Raw genomic sequence first — 19,747 nt, 5'->3', positions numbered from 1 at the left:
AAGAGTTCAGCTCTAAATAAGAGTTGACTTCCCTTTGGGTTGGAGTGTTCCTCATGGCCTTCCTCCATGTGGATTCTCTTTTGTCTGATAACAGGTCATCTTTTGCTGCAGCCCTTCCAAAACAGAGGGAAGGAGAAGTTAAGGAGGTCTCTGCCCTCTGCTGTTTTCCATTTTTTTCTAAAAAGAAAAATATAGATCTGAAAAGCTTCAATGTATTTTTGGAGGAAAGATTTTCTTCCCTGACCAACTCTCATGTTCCTTTCCCATACATGTTTGGACCAAGATCCAGACAGTCTCCGTAGTCCTAAGTCCATCCTGTGTACAGAAATGGTCCTCAAAGAGGCTGTAAGATGTCTTCACACCTACGCATGGCTTTGGAACAGTTGATTCAGTATTGATCAGTCCTTGAGCCTTTCAGAGGGACTGAATGAGATGAGTCTTGTGACATTTCAGACCAAAGGAGGAGCAGATTCTGTGGGGAATGGATGATATGAAAGGAAGCACAACCATAATTTATTGCAAAGTACTTAAATGGTATTTTGATGGATAGTGCAACGAGATGAAAAGCTCTTTCGGGTTTGGGATCTTTTTTTTTCAGTTCAGTAGTTCAGAATGGAAGCAACTTTTCATGGTTGGAAAAATCAAGCATTTGATCAGAAATTCCTTTTCCACAGAAATCAAAATATTTCACTTAAGTTTTGAGGTTCTGAGTATTTTAAGATAAGCATAAAAGATTTTTACACAAAGTAAAACTGTATGCAAAACCACCCTCCATAAAACTGTATTTTTACACTGGTCAGAAAAATTAAACTTCTTCTGGGTGCTTGGCAAATGTGGCAAACTACACAGATGTGTGAAAAACACTCAGAGGATTTCAGGGTGGGGATTTTATATATATATACATATATATATATGTAATTTTATAGGAAATAGATTCATATAAAAAAAAATGTGTCAGTCCTAACTGGCAGTTTCAGTAGAGTAGATAAGCTAGTGTAGGAGTTTGCTCTTCCTCAAATGATCAGGGTTTGGACACAGTGACAATGAGAAATGACAAAATTCCTGATGCAACGGGAGCTGTGCTCTGGGTCTAAAAAGGAAACAGTCCCTGAGATTGCTCAATCAAAACCTCTAATGTGGTATCGATAATTAAAAAAAAGCAGACACAAGTGTAACAGAAAGTTCCTTACTGACTGTCTTGGTGCAATAGAAGGTCCTTAAACACATGCTCACTTTTAAATATGTGCTGAAGTCCCATTGATTACAGTGTTAACTTGAAGCACAGACTGAAGTGCTTTTCTAAATCAAGGCTTCCTGCGTTTTCCTTAAGAGTATTTTATGACCAGACCAAAAAGTAGCTGTAGGATTCATTAGAGGGCGAAGGGAAAAGAAGAAAAGAGAGAGAGTGCAAAAGGAAGGAAAAACAAAGAGGAGGAAACTTTATGGCTCCGTAAACAGCTGTAAGCAATGTCTCTGGTCGGGTCAGACCGGTCTGAGTTGACAAGGCAGTGTCTCCAATTATATAGCATGCTGTAGCCTGTAAAAATGAAATCAATTTGTTATTTTTCTGGGAGAACATTATAGCGTGAGTTCACACATTTGGTGAGCCTGATGACTCAGTGAAAGCCAAAGAAGGAACTCGCAGAGGTGTGTGTGTGCACAACTGAGTGAGGGTATCTGTGTGTGTTTAGCGTGACCAAACGCATGTTCAAAATACATTCTTGGAGGAAAGGGAGAGAAATATAAGTAACTTGCTGTATTAGAACAGCGGACAGTGAAAATCGTGTTGTTCTTACAGGGTAACCTAAACACCGCAATGACGGAGCTTTCCATCCATGGTTCTCATTTCAAAATTGGCTTCATCACTAAAGAGTTTCAGGATAAAATTCCCCCAAGCACTTAAGCACTTAAGCAATTTAGAAGTCCAAATCCAATCTTCGCAAGGATCTGAGGTCTTTGAGCCCAGTCCTCCAGGGTATTTAGCACTGACATAGCCCAGAACAGACCTCAGTTCAGGGGGATGAGCATTAATGAGAGGTTTGAAACCACTATATGTAATTTATATTGCTGATAATTTAAAAAAGGTTCAAGTTGGGATGCTTTGGGGGTGGGGGGGAACTAGGAGGGTTAAGACTAGCCACACTCCTAATTATTATTGAAATTCATAGTAGGAGTCTAAATATCTTTAAATACCGTAGGCATTTTTCATTGCCTAATATGTTGCCTTCTCTCTTCCTTCCATTCCCCTAATTTAGCACATCTGACCCAGAAAAATTGATCTATTTTCATCTAAAACTTGATTCCAATGCCCAAGGTATATAAGCATTACACTGGGTAGGAAGAGGCAGGTTCTCTCGCGGGCCAGCCAGTCACTGCTTCGCAAACACACATATATACATACTTTCCATTTGTCATGAAACCCTGATAGGGGTTAGGCTGGGAGAAGTCAGAAGTAAGGCAGCAAAGGTGTTTACGTGAAACTTTAAATTACTCTTCTTTCATTTGCAAGTAACTGTTGTTCCTCATCCCAGGTAAATTTATCCATCAGCAATATCATTAGATGAGTTCATTATAACCACGAGATTTACAGCTCTCATAAACTGCAGTGTAGGTGGCAGATTAAAATGTTAAGGCTTATACATCTCTAATACCCTGCACTGCGATCCTGGCAAATCTTATAAGATAAATGGAGCTGGATGAAGGCAGATCTCAGCAGGGAGACCTCCAGGGAGAAGCCCCAGATGTAGGATGTGGTATGGAAACCATATCAGGGTCACTGTGTCCTGGAGCCAGGCTTGAAAACATGGTTTGAGGGGCCATTATTCTGCTGGATGGGTTGTTTTTCAGATGACATGTATAACAGAGGAGGTAATTGCCTAGGGTAATTAAAGAGTTCCTGAGACTTTTTGCAAGGAACCAGGTTGTTAATACTCATATTCTCTCCTCTTCTATTCTGTTCTGTAGATCCTAAGGGAAGACAAAGTCAAAGAAACGTCTCTTGCACTTAGAGTGGAAGGTGCTGAGTGTTGTGGTGTGCCTTAGTTCCTGTGGGAATTCACTGTCCTGGCCAAACCTCAACTCAGATAATTACACTCTGCTTTCTTAGCATCCACTCGAAGTTGCCATTGAGTATGTTCTTTTCCAAATCCAGAGCCAAACTACTATTGGGTGTTATAAATAAGCTGCTATGGTCCACGTTCGAGATAGCTGCCGTCTATCTCTCAGCAAAGACTTTCCTTGGTGTCCTCTTACCAGCCCTCCAGGGATTTCTGAGATTCAGCAAAAAAGGGTGAGATTCCTGGTCCCTACCTTTAGCTTGCTAAAAACAAGGTGTCTAGTTTATGCTCATCGCTTTTCCACAGCCAGTGCCGCCTCCTAGGCATCTCCCGTGATTCAGCCCACCTATCTGAGGCACCTATCTTAGGATGGGCTGAATTGCCCTCTGGAGATGCTGATCTTGCTCCATGGATTCTAGTAGACAACTAACTTGGCCGAGATGCCTAACTTTTAAATGGTCAAAGTCGGGTGAGATGAGTCCCACGCTTAGAGATCCTCTGATGAAAGGTGCTAGAGAAACACAATGCTGTATCATCATCACCATCATTATTATTAATACAGGGTAAGGGTGAGGGAATTATTCATGGGAGAAAAGTTACCTCCATGCCTGCATGTTTGCAGGATCGGACCCAGCCACAAAATTGTGTACATACTTTCTGGGCTAGAAGAGAAAAAGAATTTAAATATAGCTCTTGCGCTCTACTTTAGGATGAAAGAAGAGATATCTAACAAGAGAAGCAGAAAGAACAGTTAATCCAGTAGGTTTCAGTCTTTTTTTTTTTCAGACTGGAAGAAAAAAAATCTGGAAGGACAGACACCTGCACAGTGAATTCGATCTGTCTAACAACAGGCTTAGATTTCTTAGTTCTTTTTGAGAACCTCTTAGGAATAGTCTGTCGATAGCCAGATGCTCAGAGACCGTAAGTTGAAGACCCCACTGCAATCACTGTTACAGACACTCATAATTTCTGAATTAAAATATGTCACTTCTGTAATTAGTGTTAGACTGCTTAGGCCTAGATTTGATTATTACTGGGCAATACACAACCAAAAAAAAAAAAACCCTCAAACTGAAAAAATATTTTTTCATGATAGTCAGTTACTTGAGTCATGCCTTCTAGAGCTAAACCTATTGCTTTGCTGATCTATGTTAAGGTGGTTTTCAAATTTCCAACTAAAACACTAATTAAAAATTTCATTATTGTCCACATTTTGTAATTGCTTGGGTTTGGGATAGTTTTAATGTCATAGAAGAAAATCACTTACATCCAGGAGGGACATTAGTTAGCAGAACGGTTTCCTTTTCCATTTGAAATGATGGGGTTTGGCAAGTTCCATTTCCTTTCTTTCCATTCTAAAATTTCTCCAGGTTTTATTTTCATAGGAAAGCAGAAAAATAATCACAGCGTATGCTAGAATATTGGTGTTTTTCTGCGAAAAAGAATGCCATTACATGAATGTAGATTTATTAATCTTTCTGCCTGTCCACCCACCTGGCCTCTGGGCTGGTGGTTCAAGGCTCTACAGAAGAGTTTCATGGAGACTGGGAACTGATGTATGCTATCAGCATGTGAAAGACACAGTAGGCTCAGCTACATCTCCTGTGCCTGCTCCCTAGCTCTGGGGCATCCTTCCCAGCTTCCAGTTGTCCGTGTTAGGCGGGCACCATAGTTCTTCTGTCATGTATGCTAGCCCTGTGTGGTGAGGGTTTGTGGGAACTGAATTAAGGCTGACTTACAGATATTATCCCATGAGCCTCTTGAACATCCAGGTGCCATTGGCCATTCATGGCAGCCTCCACTTTTTGGAAACTTCACAGCCTCCTCGTCGCTCGCTTCTCCCCAAATGTGTTTTTAGGCAGCTTCAGATACATGAAGTTCATGCTGCTTGACTTTAGCAGCCCATGGGGGATCATGGTTAGGGCACCACAGAGGGCCTAATAGGGATGCTATAGGATGGGGTAAGGGCTGCCCACTCATCACATGCTGGCAGCTTCCCTGTGAGCCCTTCTGGCCTAGTACCAGACGTGAGACAACCCTTGATGGGTTTTCCTTATAGCTTGACAGAACCTATGAAGACTTCTCCAGCCACCTTCTTCATTTCAATATTTTAGTGTCATAATACCAAGGGCATGTTGTGAGCATGCATCTTTTTAGATAGACAGCTCTGCACAACTTGTCCCCTCCTTCATCGTGTGGCTGAGATTCATCTTCAAAGAGTTAGATGTGGCACCACAGAGAGGCAGCCAAAATGAGTGAGAAAGGAAAAGAATGAGGTGAACCTCTGGAAATCTGAATGGGTTATGAGAAAGGGTTTGGAGGAGGTGTGACATCCTGCTGTTAGGGGATCTCATGCAAAGGGAACAGCGTGGAAGAAAACCTAGGGCGTCTGCAAGCAAACATAAATCCCCTCTATTATAAGCAGATGGACATCCTTTGACAACCTCTTCAGCAGGACTGTACATCTGTGTAAGAGAAAAGGAGCAAAGTCACTGCTATTGCTCAGTTCTCAATATTCAATGGGGACTTAAGTGCTCTCTGGGTCTTATCCTGGGTCATTAGGCAAGTTACACTCTTGCTGTACAGCATTAATAAATTGAGTTATTTTACCTGTGTCGGGGACCCCAGAAGGACGTCCGCTGAGGAAGCTCTCAGCAGCACTTGGAGCCAGCAAAAGGCCTCTCCAAGGTGAATAGCAAAATAGAGCTCCTACAGAGTTCAAGAATAACAGAATTCAGGAAGAAGCAAGTAGGTGTACGTGTCTCTACATGCTGCTACTGATGTGTCAAGGACTTTTGACAGCCATACTGAGAAGGTAGTGACCTTGAAAAGTCAGTAGAGTGGTGCTGTACAGCAAGGTCATCCAGAACTGAAGCCTTCTCTTTTTCTGAAAAAGCTATGAGCATATATTGCCTGCATATTTCTTCCTCATAAACTGGCTGGAGTGTCCATTCCAAGAGGGGGGGTACCTGTAATTTATTAAGAAGGTGGCCAGGTACTGATTTACAACGGCCCTGCTGAAGGAGCAGATAGATTGAGATAAGGGAAATAAAGAGCTCTCTAGGTGTGTTGGCAAAGAAAAATGCTCACTGAAGGTTGAATTAAACACTTTAGGGCATGCAAGGCTTAAAGATAAGCCAAGATCTTTGGCTGTGGACGTACAGAAAAGTGTTTTCATGGCTCCTCCTGAGCTAATGGGAAGAAAAGGCTAATTGGTTTGAAAAGAACAGCTTGTTGACCCTTTCCTTTGGTTCAAACTTGAGCAGTACCTGTTCTGGGGATGAGTGTGTCTGTAAACTTGAGTGCTTCATGAATTCTCCAGTGGAAAAGAAGAGGTTGGTGTCAACGCATCCAGGAAGTGTTGGTGCTTAAGAAATTTGAAGATGATGCCTGGTTAGACCGCAATAGATGACACTTGGCCCATTTCTCGACACCACGTTTTCAAAATTACCCACATGCAGAAGACAGTTTAGAAGCAGATCGCAGGAGAGTGGAAAAATGCAAAAGACAGGTTCAATCATTGGAAACAGTGAGAAAAAAGAATGATGGGAGCTACTAGAGAGTTGAGTAACACTGAAATGAGATTCTGATCTTTATAGACTTTCCCAATCTTTTCTAAAGGTTTTGGTGGTTGGGTGGCTGTTGTTTTTTTGAGGGGAGAGGAGGGTTGGAAGGTTCATAAGGTTCATACCTCGTGATCAGTAAAAATGAGAGGAAGCTGAAAGAACTTGGTTCTCCTAAAGCTAAATTGACTTTAGAGAGAGGGAGAAAGTGTTTACACCTGGAAGCTGGAAGCAACATAGAGACCGAAAGAGGGTGCTCTGATAGATGTTATCACACTCCAGAGTCTGCAAGTGAGCTAGGAAGAGGACTGTGCTTAGCAATGCTTAACAGCAGAGGCACTGTTCATGGAGAGATGTTTTGAGATTCCACCCTGTATCTTCAGCTGAAAGTCAGGTGACTACACACTCCTCCATGAAATGCCAAATTTGCATTACACTGTCTCAGTGCCTGATGACGCCTTGAGAACAAGACTTGCTGGAGATTGTCTTCTGCAGATTAAACTTTCCAGACTGTAACACAGATCAAAGCAAGGTGTGACTGTTTCCCTACTGTATTGAGAAGGGAGCAGTGTGAAAAGCCATTGAAAGTATTTCTACATGTTTTTATTTTTTTTTTATCTTAGATGATCTTCCCAGCAACGGAAACGAATAGTTGAGGGCACCAACCTATAAACTCCTCTTCCTATGACTGGTATTTTCACTCTACCACTGTGGTAACCACCAAAAAACATACAGGCATGAGTTCAGCTGTTCACATAATTAAAGTTTATGAGACTGGAATCCTAAAACTTCATCCAGGTCCTACTGAAATAGCTCAAGAAAGTCCTCCTGGCTTCACAACATGATGGATGGAGCCTACAGCAGGTTGATTCTATCTCAGTGGGTACTTTATCTTTGGTGGGAACTGGCTGGGGCACTTTTGAAAGCTTTGGGAAGGATGCTGGTGCCTCTAGTCGATGTGGGAACAAACTTTACAGATGTTTCCACCAAAGTTAACTTTAGACACTGGAAAGTCTCCACATCCTGGACTCCCTGCATATCAATGGCTGAACTATTCTCTGAAGGATGAATCAGAGTAACTAAGTTAGTGCTCTTCTCTGGAGGCTTCGATGAAGGGATCTATCTCTCCCTATTGTTTACAGAGATAGGACCATCTAGCTCCCGAGCCTAAAGTTGGCATCTGTGAATACCTCCTAACTCCCAGTCCTCAGGGGGTTGAATGGGTTGAGATTTGGAGATGCGGCACCCTAAGACTTCACATTCCCAACAAGGCCACAGAGGCAACACACTCAACAAGTTCTCTGAAGTCTGAAGCGGTGTTTTAGAAAGTGTCTTTAGTCCAGAAACTGTGATCCATTCTTTTGTATATAACTTAACAATGAAACAAAAATGTACACAGTGCAGTCAAAGTGAAAACACCCTTTGGTTTGGAATGGGCTCCATTTCACAGGTGCTTTTCTGCCACTAGTTGTTCCCTGAATTAATCTAAAGCTCAAGAAAACCCACATCACGCCACTCAGATAGGGAAAACGAGTTAACTGGGTCCTTTCCTTGGTCTTCTCCTGTGGGTTCCTGCAGGCTCCTGCAGGAACTTGCCTCCTTCCTACAGCTGAGCTCTTTGCATGGACTTCAGCACAGCACTTAGCTTTCCTGGGTGGGACTTTTTCAAGGAACTTAGCCATCCCAATTGTTAGGTATCGTGGCATGATTCATCTGGAGACTTTTACAGCGCAGACATATCCCACTCAACCAGTCACCCAGGCTGTCTTGATAGTCTAGCCAATACAGTCAATAGAGGCAAGGCCATGATTCACCTCATCCCAAAGCAGACATCTAACATGGGCAGATAAATCGTGCCGTAGAAGTGCCTGTTTCTCTCCACTGACTGATTACAAAAGCAGGCCGGGATGAGTAGATCAGCTGGAGATGTCCGTGTTGCAGACATCAGAAGTTAGGTGATATGAACACAGTTCCTGGTCAATGATGTGAGCTGCCTGCCTCCCTCTTTTAAAGCAATGGAAAGAGAGAGGCACTTCTGGAGGGCAGTTCATGCTGCTTATCTCATCCTCCCTCCCTGGGGTAGGATGAATTGCCCTCTAATATTAGGTGAGATTAATTTTCTCCCAAAAGTGCAGCTGAAGTGGAAAGAGGCACCTAAGTTTAGGAAATCAGCTGAAAACTCTTTGCTTTCCCAGGCACCTTCTACCTCGCCCATCTAAATTTCATTTACTGGGCAATGTCTTGGAGGACACATTCTTGGCTGAGCTGATTGTCTTGGTTCTAGACTCCTACCTAGAGTCATTTGGGATCCAGAAATGGATGTCCCTATGTCTCACTTGCCTGGAAAGTACTGATTTGTAAAGCCTAGTCTATGCACACTTAGTAAAGCCACTGAGTTCAGCCTAAAATCCCCTGGTACCTGACCATCTGAATGTCCACCTCCTTTTCACTTCTGTCCCCTCTTGACCAGGTACCCACCAGGAAGGGAGCTAGTTGACTGTAAGTACCCTTCTCCCATAAAAAGGACAGACATTTTAAAACAATTTTTATCCTAGCCTAGAAAAGTGCTAAAGTCAAGCTAATTTTCTTCTGAACTCCAGCAATGATAGAATTCTTGTACTTTTTTTTAGTCGGAGCAAAAGAGAGTGAGGGCATGTTCCTTGACTGCCCTGTTGATAATTCAAACACACCAGGCTGTTCCCAAATGAAAACCACATAGCAAAAATGAATGTAAACAGAAATACACACTGCCCAGGCAGGTTTCTGTTTGTCATTAATTCTGAGCAGAAAAGTCAATCAAGAGATTTAATTAGAAGAAATGGAAATTAAACTCTAAAAATCCCTTCAGTTTTAGTAATCACGGTTATTATTAGAAGCACCAGTAAAAACAATTCAAAAATCTATATAATTAGCTACGTATCTGCTGATCTCTTTGCATAGCTGACTTGTTTGTCTCTAAGGCTTCAACCAACATAATGGTTCGTGGACACTCCTTTCAACAGACTTCCATTTGGCTGAGCACAGAATTTGCACTCAAGTTTTCTTGGTGTTTGTTTTTTTTTTTTTTAATTTCACTCTCCTCACTTTAACCAAAGCAATTTGCAGATTGATGGTCAAAGCGGGCTCTTCATGTCGTTGTGACAGTACAGCAAAGCTGGCATTATTTTGTGAAAATACAGCCCTACTTTTGAAAATTCCCAAATTGAAACTGGTGTGAAAGTAAAGTGAAAATGTGCTGAACTAATATCCAGAAGGACACTGGCAGCCATTTTAATAATTTAGTTTTAAAACATTTCAACCTGATTAGAAAGCCCCAGTATAAAGCTTTGCAAAGCATATGCCTGGATTAAGCAGCTGTAGAAATACTTTGCTAAAGTATCTTTTCTAGACCATACTTTCAGGGATGTTACCAATATGCCAACCATGGCTCCCAACTTGCATTCACCTATGCACGAATGTTTCTAGTAACATGAGTACAATTGTTCACACGGAGGAATGGCATTGACGTTGGATCCATATTAAGCCACAGGAGAGTTTTTCCCCGGGTTGTTTCTATTCCAGCAGGGCTATATTTCCATCCCCTTTCCTCTGCAGCACAGGAGATTTAACTGCTTATGAAAGCATCATGGATCAGAGAGTTTATGTAGCACTCCTGCAGCATTTAGCTCAGAGTTGGGTTCTTTAAGTTCCCAAGGTCCAAACTGCTTGAGTCTTTAGGGTCACTTTCAGTGCACAGAAGTTACCTGGTAAGGTTCAAATATATAGGGCACACTGCTGAGTTGTATGATGGCTGTCAATTTTTGACGTTCCCCTTTCAAAGACTTGGAGCATGGTTTCTTCTACTGGTGTTATTACTTTGTGTAGCTCTGAAAGTGCTTTTGACTCTCTAATCCCTGGGCTTCCTCAGATGCCAAAATTTCCTACAAAACCTACCTGCTGTTGTACAGGTGTACTTGGCTTTCAAAGAAAGAAATATGGTTTTGACCCTCTGGTTGCAAAGGAAACTATCTGCATGAGCTGAGCATCCTTGGGAAGAAGCAGCACAATGATTGATTAAGGCTTTGAGATGATAAAGAAAAGGGAAGGGAGATATTAAAGGTAGAGTTGCTTGCCTTGTTGGGCCTGTACGGAACTTCAGGAGAGAGATTATGTTGTTTTGGGGAGGGATGACAGTGGAAAGGACGTTTTCTGGAGAGGATAATGCAGAGGAACTGAAGATGTTGATTTTCTGTCCCTGTTCTTGTGAACCGAGTACAAAGGTGAAAGCCAGCTTGACAGCATCTCATTTTCCTTGTTTTTTTTTTCCAGGTCCTTGGCAATTGGTCACCAGTATTCCTCCCTGGGGACTCAGCCCATCCTGTGCGGGAGCATCCCAGGACTGGTACCCAAGCAGCTACGCTTCTGTCGGAACTATGTGGAGATCATGCCCAGTGTAGCAGAAGGGGTGAAGATTGGGATCCAGGAGTGCCAACACCAATTTCGAGGGAGAAGGTGGAACTGCACGACCGTCAATGACAGCTTAGCCATCTTCGGGCCCGTGCTAGATAAAGGTGAGTGCAGTGCTACGGGTTTGGCAACAGCAACATCCAGGGTGGAGTAGCAGCAGAGATCTTGAGAAACCTACTGTGAACTCATTTGCTTGTGGTAAAGTGCCATGTAAAATGGGCTGCTGGAGACGGGACTTGAGCTTGATCAAGGAGACATGTGACACAGGCAGGGAAAAATTTGTTGGCCCAGGACCTCATCTAAGCAGTTCAGACCTGACCCAGAAGGTCTTTCGTAGAGACAAGAAGATAATTAAGCATTGTCATAGGGATAGCAAGTAAATCTGCGCCTACCCAATGTGAGGAGGGTGGTAACCCACCATCTCCGTTGTACAGCCAACATCCAGTCACAGGTAACCACTATTTCTACCACAAACCTCTACTGGGCCTGACCCAGAGAACTGGGAAGTGCCCCATTCAGCAGTGCACAGGGAGTGGGGTCATCTCTGACCCTGCTTGGAGCAGGAGGTTGGACCAGAAACCTCCCAGGGTACCTTTCAACATGAATTATCCTATGATCCTATGCCCCTTGGAAGGAACACAAAGGATTATTGTGTTGTCAGTGGTCAGGCTGGACGTCTGGCTCCTTTTCTGACCCCGTAGCATTTCATGGTGCATTTTCAGCTCTCTCGATGATTGCAGAGGGGAAACGATGGGCTGTTGGGAATGGTTCGTAGGGGCTGGACTTATCAGATACCATCAGTTTTGATACCGTAATGGGACACAACGAAGATCAAAGGCCTGAGGAAATCGCCATCAGTTAATGGTTCTGCTTTCATGGGTTATGAACTTGGCAAATTAAGGCAGGGTGCTAACTCAGGCAATTAATTCTGACACAGCACGATTTGATATAAGTGGAATCTCTTAGAAATGTTTTGCCCTAAGTTGTTGAATGCAGTGGGCTTTAAGCACTTGGCTAACGCTGAGTATCTGGTCTTTTCCCCTATAAGTTGGCAGGAGCCTATTTTAGCCCGCAAGAACTGTTTTATCCTTCTTTGCCCTCGTAGCATGCCTTTTAAGGTCCAGCCTGCTCTTGCTGCTCTCGGTAAGTCTGGGTCAAGCTCTGCCTTTCCCTTTAGCACAAAGGGGTTCATCCAAGAGGCAGAATCACTTTGCATTTCATTCCTGCCCAGATGGTAAGTCCAGGTGCCCTGTGCAGAGCTGTGCAGGAATACGGCTGCTTTCTCTTAGGAGAGCACCAGCAGAAGAGGCTTGGAAATCGTCTTTTCTTTCTTTCTTTTTTGGTTTTGCAAAAGAGAAACAATACAGGTTCCTGACAGTCTGAGAGTTGGAATTACTTTGTCTGGAATAGCAGAGTAGCACCATTTGAACTCGTATGAGGAGAGGAGGGAACATCTGGGACAGTTTCAGGGACTCTTCCTGAGTTGGTGTACGTAGCTGGTCTACAGCCACCTTGGGGCCCGTTCTTCCAGTGCTTGCCATCTGGAGATAGGGGTTTTGTTTGTTTTTCCCCTGCTGCATTACTCAGAAGAGTCTTGGGCATTTCCTTTTGCGTGAATTTTGAAAAATAGGGCAGCCAAGAGAGAGCAAAGCCTTGATTTGTATCGTGGCAGGGCCTCCACCACAGGCGTTCTACATGCACCCAGCAGGAGAGGGGGTGGTTTCAGCTGGTGGGGTTACCCCGTTAGAGCTGGGGAGCTGAGGCACCGTATTAACGCTGGTGTCACTCTTCGGGTTTAGCGGTGAGAGATCACCCCAAAATAATTACACCTGGTAGATCTTCAGTGTGGTGCACTTAAGCCCATATCAAAGAGTCATACCACAATGTTTTGCATGCAATTAAAACACCCGTTCTGGGTACATCACTTCTGGGTGACTATAGCAGTTGAATTAGGCCAGCACAGCCAAACTGAGTATTTTTCCCATAGGCACAATCCCAGTGTGATTTGCCCAAGAGCATTCACTGGGCACAGGCAGTAAGTGAACCAGATAACCCAATGCCTTTGCCTCATCACAAGGCTGGATGTCCTTAAGGACACATGGAGCACCTTGCGCTCCCAGATGCTCTTGAATTAGACAATCCACGTCTCCTGTAGCAATTATACCCTGTGCACGAGGAAAGTGATCTTCAACTCCTTGCTGACCGAAGGAGCCTCGATCCCACAAGCTGCCAAATGCTCTTATCTCACAACGGTGTCGACACCAAGGGTCTGTCCCTGCTTGAGACTGCAGGCTTTTGGTAGCCAGGCTCAGGGAGGGAAAGAAGGCTGGGACTATTTCATAACTGAAGAATGTTGTTCCTTGAGGGAGAATCAAACCACCCTTCAGTTTTGCTTCACCTACAGCAGGAGGGGGGAGAAAAAAAACAGCTCAGTCGCATTCTTGTGCGGCAGATCCCCCAGGGTAGGAACATATTTGAGCTCCTACCCAGAAAGAGAGAAGGAGAAAAGGAGAGAAAGCAAGCAAGCAAGCAAAACTCTACTTTGCAGCTGGGATTTTAAGTCACCCAAGATCTGACTGCAGCTTCTCATCTGAGTCAATAGGGACTCCATCCTCCTTCAGCACAAACCAGCGTAGTCACTAAAGCAATTCCCTTTTGCCTTACACGACTATCTGCAATTCTTCCATTGAAAAGGACTGATTTTAATGCCTTCAGGAAATACTTTCTAGGCCCAGATCTCACTGAGGCTGCCTCACTGTCTGGGCTGCCCTTGCTGCTTTGGTATCTCATTGCTAATTCAGGGCTAGGCTTGAGCTGTGATTCAGCGGTGCCAAACTGTCACCAGACTCTGGTCCCATTAAGAGCCATATTCTGATATCTCGTCTAAAACCGGACTCTGTTTCCCCATCAGCCTGTTTATGGAAAGAAATTCCACATGTTTTACCTACAACTATGTTTATGTATTTTTTTTGTTTACATTTCCATAGCCAGGCCTAATGAATCCCATATTAAACAGCAATGGTATTCATGAGCCCAGCTACAAGGGAATGGTGATGTTCAGGGGATCCAGACCTGCTACTCTTTGGAGGCAATACTTGACAGGCTTGGCCCTATGTCCCTCTAGCTCTTCATATGTCGCTCAGGACCTATGAGGAACACAAGTCCCCCATCCCATCCAGCTATTAAATTATTCACTTTTGCCTGTCCTTGGCTGTGGAATAAATGTTCTTCATTCAAAAGGAACAGAGTCGTCTTCCTCGCTGTGCTGTGCTACCCGCATGGGGAATGATTCTGTGATTAGCAGGAGGTGAAATTGCTACGGGGCTGTTGGAAGAGGGTTTTTCTTCTCCTTTGTGGCCTTGGGAGCGTATGAGCAGCTGTGCAGCTCCGTGGAGAAACATTCAGATAGGTGCCACTGTTGGGTCTTTCTTGCAAAGGGCTAGGAAATATGTGGCTCAGGTACCCTAAACTATTGGGAATGCAAAGAACAGGATGCCTATATAGGAAAAGAAGCGAGCCTAATCTCTTTCCCTCTACCTAAACCTACCTATTTGTCTGTCAGTCATATATAATAGGCTACAGTTAATGAAATTTCTAGTTTCCCAGAAGTTCAGATCTCAACCACTGGACAGTGGAAAGAAACCCTCACTTGAACATTTCTAACAGAGTAATTTCTAGAGGAAAAAATGTGTTCTCATTTGTTTCTTTGGGACTGATACGGTTACTTCACCTGTATTGTGCAAAGCAGTGGAGCAGAACATGGCCATAGCCACACGACCTTAAGTGACCACCTTAGCCACAGCTCATGCCCAGGCACTTACCTGAGAGGTTTGGCGGTTTGTAAGGCAGTTGCCATATCTTTCAGTTTCCCAAGGACAAGGAAAGATTTTTGAGTTGCCTTTAAAAATATACAGGATAAAACTTTGGAGGATATGGTAGAGGGACATGCCATCACTGGCAACAGAAAATGAACTGTGCAACCTAACAGGCATCTTCCATCTCAAACTTAAGTGGCATTTACTGGGAATTGTGTCTTTCGCTCTGTTTTTAATATTTATGGACTGAAGACACTGTTTATGTTTAAGTTGTGGTGCATTTTCTAGTCTCTCAACGCCGTGCGAGCTCTCTTTGAAACTCCTCTGGGCAGAAATATGAACTGATCTCAAGACAAGTAATACAATAAAAGCTTATCATGGCCCTGTCTCTTTAAAGGACCTCAGCACATAATTAAGTCAAAATAAAAGTTTCCTCCCTCTCCTCCCCCCATTCAATAAAAGTAAATTACCTCAAACTATTTAAGCCCCCAGTTCGTTTAAATTTAAAAAGGGAGCCCTTGTCTATCTATTTCTTTCACTCACTCCCACCTCCTTCTGCTAAAGACTGGCTGGGGCTTTAAACCTGCCAGCTGGACTGAGAAATGGTTAATAGTTATTGTGGAGGAGCAGCTTTTAATGAACTATTGAAGAATGATACATTGATGGAGTAATGGGAGTTTAAGTCGCTCTGTAATGAAACAGGTTCTCAGCGCGGACCCATTGTGGTGTAAATACGGCACGTCTCTCCCACTGTTTGGTCAGGACTAAATAGCAGAGGCCAGAGGGGGGTCAGCTTATGGGGTCTCCGCTTTAGTTAATCAATCTGATTGGATTAGGGTCACTGCGATCCCTAATAATGTCAAAGGTTACGCCAAACTGGATTAAATGCTTTGTTGGAGAGGGCTCAGATTCTTTCAGCTTTCGCCGACGGGGCTTGTTTATTAGAGTTTAACACTCGTGCAACCTTGGGAAGCCGCACTGTCCCTTTTTGTACATCGGGGCGTTTGCTGGCGTGCGAGGGGGTTTGAACGAGCCGGGGCGGGTGCGCGCGCGTCCCATTGCTTTGTCAAGTGTCTGCGCCCGTCGGATGTGCCCTCTGAGGACATATATCAAATTCCCCACTGGACAAATGAGAGCCTAATGGGTGATGCAGAGGCTCGAAGGCATAAATTCATTCCGGAAATAATTGTTGGCCGTCGACCCTGCTAGAAGGCAAATGACGAGAGCCACGAAAGCGGTGGAGTGACCCACTGTTCGCACCCCCCCTGGATTAACCCTGTTCCTCTCCAGCAAAAAGATGTTCTTTTTGATACAGCTCCTGTTTGTGCAGTTACTAGGATGAACATGGAATGAAATATGGAGTATTCCAGACCACTTGATTGCTTTGCTATTAAACTGGGTAGATGTCTTGCCTTCCAGCACTTCCAACTCAAATCAAGGGGGGATGGGGTGGTATCTCCCTGTCATCTTATCCAGGGAGACCATGAAGCCTAAAGAATTACTGTTACCTTCACTCATGATGTTCCTGCAGATGACAGTGCTATAGACATGGCAGAGTGTCCTTCAGAAAATGATACCAAATAATCTCTTTGAAGGCCACTTGGCAATGGAAAGGGGCAGCAATATTAGTGTGTTATTGGTAGAGATATGAGATCTCTGGATCTCAAATGCCTCTTTCCTTCCTGCAGTAGAGCGCACACTGCATGTTTATGGCCTGCCAAGACTGTCAGATTATCCAAGCAGACTTCTTGCATGATGCAGACTGGAGAATTTCACCTCAAGACTTCTGGAATGAAGCCAAAGTCTGGATTTGGCTGTGACATCTGTTCCCAAAGCACATCTTGCCTTGACATACCACGAAGAGAGAGACAATCTATCTACCTCCCCTTTTACAAGTCTCCTCGTTTCTAATACGACATGGCTCTGGTGTTGACAACCAGCCACTGTATTTTTCTTTGCTAGATTCAGAATAACTCTTCTACAACAGAGCATTTTCTTTGCTAATTACATTTTATAAAAAGTTAAAATTGAGGCCTGCAGAAGAGCAGTGGGTCAACAAAAGTTTGGGTCCATTATGTCAGACAGCGAGACAGGTGGAGGGAATTCCATTTGATGCTGGGGTCCTCTGGGGCATGATTCGTCTGATGTATTCTAGACAGTTAGGATTAAATTATTCACACCCTGAAGTTTCTACATCTCTCCATCAATCACTGAGAGAGAGACTGGCTCTTGATGAGAATACTCCTGCTCCCAGGGACCACATGAAGGGCAGAGCAGGCATTTGTCTAGCTCATGAGAGATAGGGGATTCAAGTCACATCCACTTTCATATGGGATGCTGGGCACTGTTACCTTTGCAGCTAGGCTTATCTTGGACTAAGTTTATTTTGCAGCTAGGCTTATTTTGGACTCTAGAACTTTTAGGGATAAGCCCCATGTCTTGTCTCTCTCAAGAAAGCCAAAATGTAGCTGTGTTCATGGGTTGACTCTTTTGTCCCTGTTACGATGGATGAGAAAGCTCATCTTGTGTCTAGCGAAATCCATGTGAGTTTTTCCCCGGATTTAGCAAGAATGGAACAAGACTTTTAAATTCAGTTATAATACCTCGGAGACACAAGTCTCCTCCGTATTTTCTTCTTGCTGTGTTGTAACAATATCGCTCCACAGGCTCTCCGATAGGCCTGATCTCATCTACCAAAGTTAGATGTCAAAGTCTGAGCTAGTCACCCCGGGCTCCCTTTGTAGTCAGTGGAGAGCAATCGGCATCTCCAGAGAGCAATTCATCTGACCTATCTTAGACACCTATCTCAGGATAACGTGAATCATACCAAGATGTTTATTTCTCTCCATTGACTATAGAGGGAGCCTACGGCTACAGGCTCAGACTTCCATGTGTACTTCTCAGAGGCCCAGTTTGGGGGCAGATAGTTTCCACCCCCCATCTTTCTCCTGTTAGAAAGCAGTCCTGACATCCAGCCTCTGATGAAGAGGCCATTTTACTAATGCAAGAACATAGCACTGAAAAGGATCTCCTGGACCACTGAATACAGGTAGTCCCTTCCTATTTCAGGCATATTACCATCTCATAATGTCTTGCATGATTTAAAATTAATATGTTTAGCAGACCTCATCATATTTTCCTGATGGCATTCTGGCATCTCAGTTGTCTCTGTGCCAAATGCTTCCTCCCCTTTCCCTGCTCAGATCAGACTTCTCCACTTCTGCAATAAAGTAAGGCATGAGCAGAAAGCCACAAGATACTGATCCATCCAGGAGGTTAGTTACATGTAGGAGGTACTCTCTGCTCTCTCATGAAACTCTTCCCAAGAGGATCTGATTTCCAACCACACCCCGTCTACCTCTCCGCTAATGGCAATTTGGGCAGCTGCCCTGGTATCAACAATGGAGATCTACAAACTCTACCCTGTAACTATGGGGAAGGAAACTGGAAGGATCAGGATTGAAAATGTGACTATGCAAGCTCCACTCAGCCGTCAAGATGCATAAATACTGTAGGCCAGAGGTTTGCCAATGCTGCTGAGAAAAAGACTATCGGATCCTGGCTCAAGACAGAAGCATCAGTTGTGTTTAGTGTCAGTGTAAATTGAGCTTAGAGCTGGGGATTACTGCAGGGGATGAGACAGTCATTAGTGCCAGTATATCGCTGCACTGCCTGAGTCCACGTTCCAGCCCACAGGTACAGAACAGCCCATATTCATGGTTGCAGCATTTCTGAACTGGCTTTTCTGTAGCCAGCTCAGTACAGGCAGCAGCACGGGGGAAGGAAATGCAGTTTGGGGAGGTCTAGGTGAGCCGTAGCCACATCTCTGGTTTGTAGCCCACATCAGCACTGGGAGATCAGCAGCTTCCACTGAGCCTTGGCAAGATCTGCAAGTTGCAACAGCAGCAGATGCTGAGGAAACTTGCCAACATGTTAGTCCCTGAACCTTTGGGAGCAGGATACCAATGAGGTGGTAGAGGAGCTCCTTCTCTTGCTGCTGGAGCTGCTGGTAGGGCCAGGTCACCATCAGAAGGGGTCGCTTCAGCCTCTTGTGACTTCAGAGGTGTTCAAAGCCAAGCACCGGACAGCCCTGTGGCTGTAGGGCCAGTAGGATAGCACTCAGACGACTATGGTTAGCATCACATCTGGCTGCATTTGCCTCTCCATCCCCAGTGCAACGGGGGGCTGCACATGGCCTGGGTTTGGTGGGCTCAAGCGTAGCCTGGGTTTCTTAGCAAGAGGCCCTAACCTCATCACCTCTCCACCTGCAAAGTGATCCCGGGATAAAGATCTGGCTCTTGTGCATCTGTACAGTTCTTTGGAGATGAGACAGCCCATGTAAACAGCTGTAAACAGCCAACACCCAGACGCAGGCTGCAAACCCGGGAGAGCAGTGATGGTGAAAAGGAAATGGCAGCCACACCAGGAGCCGATCCTGTTTGCTTTCTGTGCTCCCTCTACCTCCCGCTGCACCAACCCTCATCTGTCAGCCCTGACATGGAGATTTTTCTGGCGACTAAAACATTAGATGGGGGATCAGGGAGGGGAGAAGGAACAAGACAGCCCGTGGCTACAAAACCGGTGGCGTGTCTCCCGGCGGCGGGAGGCACTGGAAACTTCTGCCTCGGGCGGCGTGCACAATGCGACGGGCTGTCAGGGAGCGGGCTGCGTGGAGTTATAGATTTATTTCCTTCCCCCTCCCTTCCCCTTCCTCCCCTTTCCCTGCTGGGTACATTGCATTCCCCAATTGGGCTCAGGCTGGTTGCAACAAGGAGCTCCCTCTGCCGCATCCCAGAGTGCCAAGTCCAAGCGTGGGAGCTAGTCCTAGACAAAAGGGAACAGTAGAGGGAGCTGATTAGCATCCCTT

The 19,747-nt window shown here is 44.6% G+C and overlaps 1 protein-coding gene across 1 annotated transcript in view; it reads left to right on the top strand.

Annotated features, from left to right (window-relative positions):
• The window catches only part of WNT3A (Wnt family member 3A), an 88,901-nt gene that overhangs the window by 38,457 nt on the left and 30,697 nt on the right, over positions 1-19,747 (top strand). Inside the window, exon 2 of the mRNA XM_076332380.1 lies at positions 10,928-11,169. Within this exon, the coding sequence (XP_076188495.1) occupies positions 10,928-11,169 (242 nt within the window). The remainder of the gene's footprint in view (positions 1-10,927; positions 11,170-19,747) is intronic.

The sequence above is a fragment of the Aptenodytes patagonicus genome, chromosome 2 (genome assembly GCF_965638725.1).
Source record: "Aptenodytes patagonicus chromosome 2, bAptPat1.pri.cur, whole genome shotgun sequence".
Taxonomy (NCBI): Eukaryota; Metazoa; Chordata; class Aves; order Sphenisciformes; family Spheniscidae; genus Aptenodytes; species Aptenodytes patagonicus.
This window is presented reverse-complemented; position numbering and strand designations above follow the sequence as displayed.